Genomic DNA, 12,429 nt, shown 5'->3' with positions numbered 1-12,429 from the left:
TTTCACAATTGCTAGTCAAGTTTGGTGATACGACAGTAACTACTGCATTTGTTTGCTGAAAAACATCATGGTCACACCGATGCATATTTTACTTCCAAATTTTGTCTATTTCTATTGAGCTTTCTATTCACAATTAAAGGATATTTCACTTTATTAAAAAAAATCGCAGATATGTCTTTCCTTATCTTTGCTCTTATCTTGCCATATCCTGAGATATATGGCACAAAAAGACCAGTTTTGAAATAAAAACATTTATTTTGTGATACTCTCTCAGGAGATGTTTATACCATATGTCTAAGGCTATTTATGTTTATACCTTATGTCTAAGGCTATGAGCCCACGTAGCAGATTTGATGCAGAGCGTTTTTGCCTCTCTCTGGCAGAAAAAAAATGCATGCAGATTTACATGCGTTTTTTCTGCCAGAGAGAAGCGTTTTTTTCAGCGTTTTCACATGTGTTTTTTTCAAGCAGTTTTCCAAGCGATTTTGAGCATCACTTGGAAAAGTGCTTGACAAGTTGGTCACACAATATAAATCCATGCAACCGGCATGGATTTATAACGTGTGAACAACTGATGCTTTAAATGCAGCATCTATAGTAAAAAAAAAAAAAAAAAAAAGAGAATTAAAACGTTAAAAAAACAAACAAACAAAAAAAAACCTGTATACTCACCTCTCCGGTCTCCTCCAGTCTGCTCCCCGCGGCGATCCTCTCTCCTTGGCGTCCCGCGTTGTACTGTCAGGACCTGCGGTGACGTCATTTAGTCAGCTGATGGTCACGCGACCATCACCTGACCGCTGACGTCAGCGGTCGCGTGACCATCAGGTGACTAAATGACGTCACCGCAGGTCCTGACAGTACAACGCGGGACGCCAAGGAGAGAGGACGTGGGCGGGAGCAGACCGGGGGCCGCCGGAGAGGTGAGTATACAGGTTTTGTTTATTTTTAACTTTTTGATTTCTTTTTTTTCACTGCGTGGTAGCCGGGATGAAGAGGAGTTGTAGTCTCCTCTTCATCCTGGGTACCACACGCACCGCGATTACGCTGCAAATTCGCGGCCATTGAATTTAATTGAAACGCAGCAAATCCACATATACCTTCGAGTTTGCTGCGTTTCAATGTTCCTCAATGGCCGCAAATTTGCAGCGTAGAAATGGTCATGCTGCGTTTTGCAACGCAATGTGAATTCGGCGCGCAAATTAGCGCATCATGTGCACAGCACATCAGAATTCACATTGCTTTGCATGGCAGACTGTTTTACAAGCGTTTTCGCAGCCGCAAAAACGCTATAAAGACGCCACAAAGACGCCAAGTGGGCACTTACTGTAAATGTGGCCATCTAGTGGTTGTGATGTACAATTTTGTGTCAAATTTAGATGTTTTATAGAAGCAGACAACTAAGTTGTATTTCTTCCTGGGAGAAAGCCAATGTGAATAATGCTATAGTTTTACATAGTTACTGGAGGTCCAGATATAGATGTGAAACACAATATTAAAACCGAAGGCTTGTATCGACCTCTAGTGATTAAAGAAACCGTGTGTCATCTGACAAATGACCATACTGCCAAAATAGTGATCAGCCAGTGTGATGGTGGGAGTGCAGCCTGACATATGGCACGTAAAGACCCCCGATCTGCCTTAACTGGAGGGTGCACACAGCATAAAATACATCATGGTGCATGTAAGAACAAGCCATGGCTCTGGCCAGTAACAGAGTGTCGTTGGTGTCGTAGTGCGTGTCTCCGACCTCTCGGAGAGATGAAATGCAGCAGTAGGTGTACGGACTTATCGACCATATTTTCTTGAGTAATTCTTAATGAGGCTATAAAATTCCACGGACTGTGACTAGACCGAGCGAGGGTCATAAATGCAGCCGAACTGTGTCCGGATTGATTCCTCATGTCAGAATTGCTTCTTATAAAAAAATACGAAGCCTTATAGGGAGTAATTGTGCTTCTTGTGAAAAATGTGAAGATGTTACACAATGTAACATTGTGATGAATGGTGTTATGGCCGACACCGTGTCTGTGCCACATGCAGAGAACATTAGAGGCGCCGGAACGCTATACTAGTTTGCATTCGTGACATTTATTTTACTCATTTATATTGGGCCATTGATTTCCACAGCAATTTATATACATGATCACTGTCCCCATTGGGGCTCACAATCTACATTCCCTATCAGTATGGTCTTTGGAGTGTGGGAGGAAACCGGAGAACCCGGAGGAAACCCACGCAAACACAGGGAGAACATACAAACTCCTTGCAGATGTTGTCCTTGGTGGGACTTGATCCCAGGACCCCATCGCTGCAAGGCTGCAGTGCTAACCACTGAGCCACCGTGCTGCCCCTAGAGCTAAAAATCTAATTTAGTTTTTTTAGAAAGGAGCAGTGGAGGGATCTGCCATAGCTTGCCACACACATGTGATAAGTCAGCTGAATCAGCCATCCGCTATCTCTCCCGACTTCCCTCTCCCGCTCAGCTGAACGTCCATGTGTTTTCTACAGCCAGACCCCTATGTTCCCCCCGAGAACAGAAGGATCGGATGTTAAAATTTCAATTGCTTGATCCTGATCATTCCCAATATCATGTTTCATTGGAGTGGTGGGATCCCCGTGGGTTCACCATGTTTAGTAAACTTTTATCTAATGTGTTTGATGGTCTTTAGTCACCTACTCAGCTACACTCTGGTGGGAGAGACTTGTCCATCACCTAAAGCGGTGCAGGGAGAAGCTGGGTCGGGGCTTCAAACTACTTTTTTCTCTTAAACTCTAGAGTGTTTCAGAAAAAAGTGTACCTAGCTGTAATCATGCAGTCTGTCTTTGATTCATGCTGACCACTCTTTGGGCAACATGAATCAGCTGACAGGTTCCCATTAAAGGGGTTGTCCAGTACTTTTATATCAATGACATATCCTTAGGATTGGTCATCAATGTCAGATTACTGGGGGATGCGACACCTGGCACCTCCTGCGATCAGCTGTTCCCAGTACCGTACTGCGTGGCTCCATCCACTATGTAGTGGCCACGGCCGGGTACTGCAGCTCCAGCCCCATTTGAATGATCAGGATTGGATCTGCAGTACCCGACTGTAGCCACTATATAGCGGATGGAGCTGGTGCTGTTCCACTCCACAACTGATCACATCTGGATGATCCGGGCATTGGGAACTGCTGATCAACAGGAGTGTATGTGTGTTACTTGGTAACTGCAGTGAATAGTGGAGAAAAACTGAAGGTATTTTCTCATAATGGACTTCAATATATTGGGATAATCCATCAATGTCTAATGTCTATTACAAAACGATCTGGATAAGATGTCTGAATGGGCAAACACTTGGCAAATGAGATTTAATGTAGATAAATGTAGAGTAATGCACCACGGCTGGAGTAATCCTATTGCTGCATACACATAAAAGAGGAATATACGTGGGACTACAGAACAGGAGAAGCCACTTCTAGAATATTGAATCCAGTTTTGGACTCCACATTTTAAAAAGGATATTCAGAAGTCAGCGCTGTGGAGTCTGAGTCTGTATAAAATGGACCGACTCAGATTCCTAAAATATATAATAAATTGGGTACAGTAGTTCATGCAGTTTGTGGGGAATATTTTTTCATAAGAATTTGGGAAAGTTACGAAATGTCCTAAAAATGTCTATCCTAAACCTGATCTAAGGGTCTAGACTTTTAGCTGAGATGAATCTGTGCTACAGTAAATTTATCCCTTAAACATGAGCCATGTATGGGGGAGTCGGAGTCATGGAAATTGAGGAGTCGAAGTCTGAAGTTTGGCTTACCGACTCCACAGCCCTGTCTGAAGTTAGTCACTTCAAAAGCGGCAACTAGATTATTACAAGGGATGGAAGGCCTCTCTTATTTATTATTATTAATTTATTATAGCGCCATTTATTACATGGCGCTTTACATATGAAAAGGGGTATACATAATGATGAGAGGTTGGAAAAGTTGGGCTTCTTTAGCTTACGAAAAAGACGCCTCAGAGGAGATCTCATTTACAGGTATAAATATATGTGTGGTCAGTATATAGGACTAGCACATGACTTATTCCTTCCAAAGACCATACTAAGGACCAGGGGGCACTCATTACGGGTGGAAGAAAAGCGATTCCGGCAACTAAATAAGAAAGGGTTCTTTACAGTCAGACTGTGGAATGCCGACCACAAGAGGTAGTGATGGCCGACACTAGAACAGCTTTTATACAAGGGCTGGATGATTTCCTCAGTACACATAACATTGTGGGTTATAGATAATTTAGTGCCAAAAATGTAGAATTGGTGGAGAAAGGTTGAACTTGATTGGCCTGAGTCTTCTTTCAAGCTATGTAATAGGTGGCAGGCTTTACTTTGGTTCCGGTTTGCTCCTCTTATCTTTTTCTAGAGACCGTGTCGTCAGTCCTAATGATCCGACCATGGTTTCTCTGGAAAAATCCAAAGCAGAAGGATTGCTCAATGCTTTTCCGGGGACCCCCTTTGTCATTTCTAACGGTTGTCAGATATCAGTGGTCTGACCTTGATGATCGAGCATTGCTGGAATGACATTGATGCACCCAGCACAATACTGCTACACATTGTATAATATTCATCTTAATTTGCATTTGGGTTTCTTTTACGGATTTTTGTTTTCATAGCACGTACTGGCATAGCTGCACATGGCAGGTGGTAGTGGTGACCTGTAAATAATGCTCCGGGTGTTACTTAGAGAAGCGTTTGCCTGCGTTCATTAATCACAGTGGATGCTTTTTCCTTTTGATGGGCCAGACAGCAGCTTCATGAAGCAATTATTTATGTCCGGAAGCTCTGTGGCAAAATATAATATCTGCAAGGCTCCGATCAATAGAATACAGCGCCTTCAGGCAGCTTTCTTTAAAATAAATAGCACCCTGCTGGATACCTGAAGTCTTCTCGCTCCGTGACAGTGATATCCAGAGTGGCCTCTGAATAATTGAATAACTCCTAAGAGATGTTGGTACAGAATAGCAGGAACACCGGCAGCACAGGATGAGACCGGGGACGGTAGACATCTACGTCCAGGACAGTTGGATCATTATAAGCTCAGGTAATTGGTCCTGTGCTTTGGTCATATATGGTTTAGTTCTCTTTTACATGGGGTGATAAGGCACAGATCAGACCCCATCATTGTACCATTAGCTATCGGAATGCTAAAAATATTTTGTTAGGACTAGTGATGAGTGAACATGCTCGTTACTCGAGATTTACAAGCATGCTCGGGTGTTTTCCAAGTATCTTCAGCGTGCTTGGTTGTTATGTTTTAGTCACTCCGTGCTCATGATTTGCGACTGTTTGACCGCTTTAATACTTGTGAGGAATGCCTGTTTCTTAGGCATTCCTCACATGTATTAAAGCTGTCAGTCCCAAATCATGAGCACGGAGTGACTAAAACATAACACCCGAGCACGCTGAAGATACTCGGCGAGCACCCGAGCATGCTTGCTCAAAGGGTTAACAGAACGTACTCGCTCATCACTAGTTAGGACTTAAACAGGAAAAAAAAAATCCCACCCTTGCATGATAGACACCTGCTATTCCTATGATAAAGCTTTGCTTCCACCGAGTTGTTATTCATAAGCTCCTGTTGCAGCCATAACAGTGATCAGATCAGGGAAATGACCTCTAATTCTCAGCAATAACACGTTGTGATCATTATCGCGGTCTGATATAATTTAGATCGTAGCTGCTAATGTTGCGTTAGAAAATGTCCTCATGTAATGTGTTGGATGATGTGAGGTCACTAAGTATTATCTCATTAGCAGTTCCAGAGATGGTGGAGGTGAAAGCTACCTATGTTCTCGGCATCCTATACAGAACGGATTTCTTCACAAATCGGCTACAAAGTGCAGTTGCCTTGGGCCTCCCGATATGAGCCATAATGGAGAGCCAGACAAAAGTTTCAGCTAAAGTTGTCTGAATCCACCAATATCGGTGACTTCACCCAACAGTCTTGGTACGGAGGATCCCCAACTCGCCCTCTGACAGATGATGTTAGGAGAAAGGGACCTGAAGAAGTTCTCTGTGATAAGCAGTTGCCAGAGCCGAGCGTTCCTGTGTCTAGAAGAGTCATGAGAGATAGGTGTCGGACGAAGGATCATTCATTCAGCAATCCGTTATCCAATGTGTATGGGGGGGGGGGCCATATCAGTAGCTCCTGTCCTGTGAACCCACCATGTCCAAGTATTACAAAGAATAAGTAAAACCAAGCTCCGCTTTACTGCAGTTGAAGAAGCATGACCGATTTTTATAGGGTTGTTTATTATGAGACCATAATATTAATGGTAACTTATTTTTTATGTGAATGATTCAGTAGTCGACCCATAGCTTCTTCTGATTTCTTTCTGCGGGTGGCTCCCATAAGCAATTATTTGCCCTACAAATTTCAGGCTTCAGATCCCTACTCTCCACAATATAAAATGTCTTTGGTACCTGCACCCTCAGCATTCAACTGCAATCTATAGGCAAGACTGGCAGGAAAACTCCCTGCAGCACCTCCACAGGATAAATGAAGCATTACACAGTGCCCATTCAAATCAGTGACTAGACTGTATAATACAGGACAGGTCCTCCAGAGTGAGAGATGCTCTGTGTACCCACTCTCCACCCTGACCTAGAAATAAAGATCCTGAATAGTGGATGCCACTTTATTAGCCTAGTAGTTTCTTATAAGGTATATAAAAATGGGTTGTCTAAACTGAACAACCCCTTTAAACAGGGGAAAAGGTATTACAATTAAAATACAACACTCTGGCCCGGACTCCTCAAAGCTTTTACCCCTAAAAAATAAGTAGCATAGAAGCTTTGAAAAGTCACAAAATTTTGGTGTAACTTTAAAATTTTGCATATTTTGGAGTTTTCATACCAGTTTTTCCCAGCTTTGCCGAAATGGGCTGAGCTGAGTTGGGACAGGAGTCTCTCCATTATCAATTATTCTTCTGATATAGGGTTTGTCTGCTGGATCAGGCTATCTTGGCTTGATCCAATTCTTGATGCTCTGGTATTCTTACATGTATGAGTATGAGTCTTTCTTCCATTATGTGTATTTCTGTGGTACCCTATAGTACTTTTCAGGATTTGTTGGATGTGTCCGTTCACATGATTGATATTTGGGAAACCCTATTTACTTTGGGATATTAATACTTTAGGATTCATATTTGGTTGCTACTATCTATCTGTCTGTCTGTCTATCTATCACATAGACACATCTATCTATCTGTCTATCTATATATATATATATATATATGCACACACACACGTTATATTACGTTACACATACGTTATATTTATGTATATTTTTTTTTTTTCCAGTGCCTGCCTATTGTTATAGTATCTCACTCATATATATGCATTGATTTATGCTGAGAGATTTTGGTTTTGATTGTTTTTAATCCTGGAGTCACATTGTGTCAAATTATTACTTTTTACGTTTATAGGTGTGAAACTGTTTCTGTATTCCCTTTATTTTATTTTTTTTCTTTCATGTGGTTGTTTACAGTGGTAGCATCCTATTTCTTATTTATTTTGGCTGTGCATGTTTATAGTTTTTCTTTGTAAAAGCTTTGAAAAGTCACAAACTCAGAGTTACGCCAAAATTTTGCATCTTTTGAAGTTTTCATACCAGTTTTTCCCAAGGAGCGCGTCAGGAGTGTGAAGCCACAGTTAATTTATAACACACTGTGTTGTTCCATACTCCAGAAATCTCCCTTCAGTCCCTGACTGGAGTAAGATTTCTGGTGTAGCGCATGGAAGTGCACACTGCTTGTCAGACCCTCAAGATCCATGAAGAGGTGTGCACCTCTACATGAATGAGGAGGGTCTGACTTCAGCACACCCCCTCATCAAATCCGGTGAGAAAATCACCGGTCTTGATGACTTGGTGGCCTATGTCTTCTCTTTGGAAAACAAGGATGGGGATGGCCTTGCTACTCTACTTGAATCTTGACTATATGAATTACAATATGTGTCCTGATTTATGTCCACTGTATTCCCATGCTAACCAAAATGTATTTTCTGATTCTGCCAACAGCTGAAGAATTTAAGCTTTGAGGAGCTGCAGATGAGACTAAAAGCTCTGGACCCCATGATGGAGCGGGAGATAGAAGAACTGCGGCAGAGGTACTCAGCAAAGAGGCAGCCCATTCTTGATGCAATGGACGCCAAGAAGCGAAGGCAACAGAACTTCTGATAAGGATCAAGCCTCCTTTTCACAAATGGACATAAGCAGTTTCTAGGAACTTCAGAAATGAAACCTGTGGTCACATTACAGAGATGTTTTCCCTGGCGAAGCAATGATTGAGTAAACTCGTGTAACTTTCTCCATCCTTACAAAGAACATTGCATTCTTCCCTCCTCTTTGCTCGTTAGCCGCGTGAGAAGTCCTGAGAATTAAGCCTTTAGGTCCTACAGATGACTCCCCACTCTCCCTTTGCTTTTGCTCCATTGTTTTGTCAATGAACTTCTCCCCCCCCCCCCCCGATTCTTTTAACTAGCATTATCTACCCTAGTCTTTGCATGTCGTATTGTGGAGGATTTGGGAAGACCTTTCCAACAATCCCATCTGGAGCAGCAGCCAGCATAGTCTTTTAATATTCCTTCATATCAGAGTTTTCAGGGACTTATGTTCGCACCTTGGTAAATATTCTTTTGCCTTAACGTTACAACATATCTATTTATTTCTGCGTGTTACATTTGAGTGTGTCGAACATTAGTGACCAAACGTGTTCTGTGCTTTTTGTCGTTTTGTGTTTTTTCTTTTTTTGCTGCATTTTGAGCCTGAATTCTAAACCTAATGTTTGTTAGTCTACTTCACAGGATCGCTCCACGTGGGTACTGAGAAGTGCTTACTTTCTGAAGAAATTTACGTAGCTCGTCACAGGCAGTTTGCGGGTTCCAAATGCTAAATTAAGTTTTGATGCTGAAATGCTACTAGTCAGTGTAATTATCTGCGAGGGACCATAAATCCAGCTCGCTCCCCCCACCACCTCAATGTACTGCACCTAAAGAAGCAGCAGGAAACCTGAATATAACAGGGACGTAGTTCTGCAATCAGTCCATGTGTTTGTGTATGGTATAAAGATAAAAAAATCTTTATACCATATAATGTTCTTCGTGTCTAAAGTCTTTGGCAGATCACTTTTGTCTTTGCATCAGAAAAGCTTTAATTTTGGCCACTCTGCATTTTTTAATATTTCTAAGATTTAGGCTCAAGCTTGAGCTTGAAAACCCTTTAAAGGACAACTAAACAGAAAAATACGCATGAAAAATTCTGTAATTCTTCATTTTCCAGAAGTTTTGTGCCCAACGACTGCACAAATCTCCCCAATCTTTTTCACAATCCTGTGTGTGGCTGTGAGAAAATTGGCTGCAGAAGGAAAAATTGAATGTTAAGCCCCAGCTTCTTGCCTATATTTTGCTAGCTTAGCTGATGGTGGACGATTAACACCTGTGCTTTGAGATGGGAGCTAACATTTAAGCGTGTGATTTCCCTTGTCCAGAATGACTGTATTTCGGCTTCTTGATAATTAGTGTTTCTCCCCATTGGTCATGTGTGACCTTTACATCTTGTCGGGAAGCTTTTCATCTCTTCCAGCGTCACCACATAAAGCATTGCATGCTGTGGATAAGGCTGGATTCTTGTAATTTCGAGCCTATACTAGAATCCGTGACATTACTTTCGTTGTAAAGCATGTAATGATTTTCCAAGACATTTGGTATTGCTAAATGTTATGTTCGTGAGCTGCAGCGTTAAGCAGCGCTGATTCCTATACTGCAGAGCATAACATGGATGCTAAATGTCCACCACGCACTCCTGCACTGACATTTCTTTTTACTTTGGCAACTTTGAAGGATGTATTTCTTTCCCGCAATTCAGCCTGTGGACTATGTGCATAGTATTAGCGTTGTATAACATGTATGGCGGATGGAGGCCCTCCTATATGTAGCAGCTGCTGTGTGTTTCTTTCCAGTTTCTTATTTATTCTCTTTGTGAAGAAGTGCCCATCTGACTGTGGACTGTCTGCTATTGCATATCTTCCACATTAAAGTGGTTATTTGGCGACAGGTATTGTGCAAGCGTGTCCTCAGGCGTGCAGTCGCCACTCTGGGCGTCCCCAGTTAACCCCTTTAAAGAGGAGCTGTCACTCAGTCAAAGTGGCCAGTTTTTGCTCTGGAATATATTGCCGGTGCTCTCCTGATACTTGTGGGGGTTTTTTGCTATCTGCCATATGGTTCCAGAGATATGGGCCTTTTTAGTTAGCACAGGATCCTCTGGGGCGTGTCTTTAGGCTGCTCTGCATTATTACCCTATGAGCTACGCCCCCTTGTAAGGACCATACAAATTAGCACTAAATAAAAAGGCCCATATCTCTGGAACTGTGTGGCGGATTTAAATAAAAAAACAAAACAAGGATGTGTAAAGTAAGAGCCAAGGACTGGCCATTTTGACCTGGTGTGTCTCTTAAAGATTAATAGGACTGACCAGCTGTACCAGGTGCCGCTCAAGCTCAGCTATGCACACTGCACAGCGCACAAGAAACCACTAAGACGCATTAGTGTTACTACTGTTACATGACGGGTAAGGAGCTCTTTAATCTTATATTAGAATATTCTTATGATTTTATGCTTTTTATAGTTTGATTGCAATAATGCTTAAAGGATTTTTCCAGATCCTCCAGTGATAAAATGTGGTGTAAGACAGAAGGGAATTCAAAACTTTGGGAACATTTTGTATTCTGTTCTTTTAGGGATAAAGGAACAATGACTGAGCGCAGTGGAAGAATATTGGGGTGCTACAGGTGTTAACTATATGCTCATTGTCGTAAAAAAGCAGCCCCTATGTTGTCTCCTTATTCTAGATTTCAACCCATTTGTAATGTACAGACCAAATAATACTGGTGTACTGAATAGGTGACCTTAAAAAAATGGCATTGGAGGAGAGCGCGCCAGTGTACATAGGTGTGCTAACATTCATTTGAAATCCGGACTGGCCATTAAGCCGCCCTCCTCCCCATACACATTAGACGGGTTCTTCAGCGCATTGTTCGGCCGGCAACTATCTCACCTGACTCTCAAGCGCTCCTGATAAAGCCGCTGCCAAACATGTCTGGCGGTGGCTTATATCAGGGAGAACAAAAGGATCCGCAGTATGAAATCGGATATACTGGATCCTTAACGTTGTCAGGGGCCCCCATATACATTAGACTGTCGGCTCAACCAGTCGTTATTGGCAGGTTCGGCCGACATTAGTCTAATGTGCACGGGGGCTTTATGCCTTATGCATATGGCAGAGCACCTGAGTACTGCAGAGCCGTAGGACATACTGAGCAGATAGCAATGCTGCTAGGGGAGAATACCGCTATAATATGGCATTCGATGAAGCTCACCATAGGGTCTCAGACGTACCCTTGTAGGGAGCATTAAAGCCTGTGGGTGCCGGATCACGCCTGTCACCTGAGGTTGCGTGTTCACATGTATGAGCAGCTTGTGTTGACCTACTCCCCTCCAGCAGTTGGGGAAACTACAACTCCCAGCATGATTTCTGCCTCTACATATTAACTAGAACAATTCAGTTTCCTATACAATACACCACTCAAACTATCACTAGTCCTTGGCCAGCGAGCCCAATAACACCTTGGATTAACCACAAATGGTCAAGCTGCCGGATCATCAGGGATCAGACTCTGAAGCCATCGTAGTGTATACCTTTCACCAGATAATAGACATAAAGTGATCACGGCCCAATGTCTATGGCTGTCCTAATGCAGAGAGCTGTACATTCCCCACGTTTTGGCTCCTTGGATTTAGGACTGAGGTTACGGAGGAGGACAGTTTTATTTCATAAACCGGTGCTTTTTATCGGACGACAGTACAAAATGTAAAGATTACATTAAGGGACCATTAGCCGCGAGTAACCAAAGATATAATGTCCCTGCAATGCGGACAGCGCGTCCTACAAATGTTATCAGGGCTTTCCTTTTTATCCTGCCATTTACATGGTCGGCAGGCACAATGTCACATTGCTGCTAGCAGACGTATTCTTTCTTTATTGCACCCTTACACTGTGGGCATTCATATTCTCTGCGTCAGCCTGCTTAGCCGTCTGGCATTGTTAGTCGTGAATCCAGCAGTGTGACCTTGAAAAGGCAGCCTGGAAAGTCTGCGCAGGTCTCTGCGTCTGTAGTGCTGCCTGCTTGGCATTAGCGAGTGATCTACTGAACTACTATTCTTAATACTGCCTTATAAAAGCCAAGTGTCTTGTTGTGCCTTCAGCGTATGACGACACCCGGCTGACTAATTCTTCGCTTGTGGAGCAGAGGTATTAAAGGTGACTTGTCTGATCTCCTTACATGTTTGGTTTAGTAAATACTTGTTTATTTCAGAAATTAGCATTTTCCATTCCT

General features: G+C 42.6%; 1 protein-coding gene across 1 annotated transcript in view; it reads left to right on the top strand.

Moving 5' to 3' along the window:
* The window catches only part of STK3 (serine/threonine kinase 3), a 231,141-nt gene extending 219,759 nt beyond the window's left edge, over positions 1-11,382 (top strand). The window contains exon 11 of the mRNA XM_073679611.1: positions 8,058-11,382. Within this exon, the coding sequence (XP_073535712.1) occupies positions 8,058-8,216 (159 nt within the window). The 3' untranslated portion in view covers positions 8,217-11,382. The remainder of the gene's footprint in view (positions 1-8,057) is intronic.
* Positions 11,383-12,429: the final 1,047 nt, after the last annotated feature.

The sequence above is a fragment of the Phyllobates terribilis genome, unplaced genomic scaffold (genome assembly GCF_046119375.1).
Source record: "Phyllobates terribilis strain yellow unplaced genomic scaffold, ASM4611937v1 Scaffold_4__5_contigs__length_816908805, whole genome shotgun sequence".
NCBI lineage: Eukaryota > Metazoa > Chordata > Amphibia > Anura > Dendrobatidae > Phyllobates > Phyllobates terribilis.
Note: the sequence above shows the minus strand (reverse complement) of the source record. Positions and strands in the feature narration are given on the sequence as shown.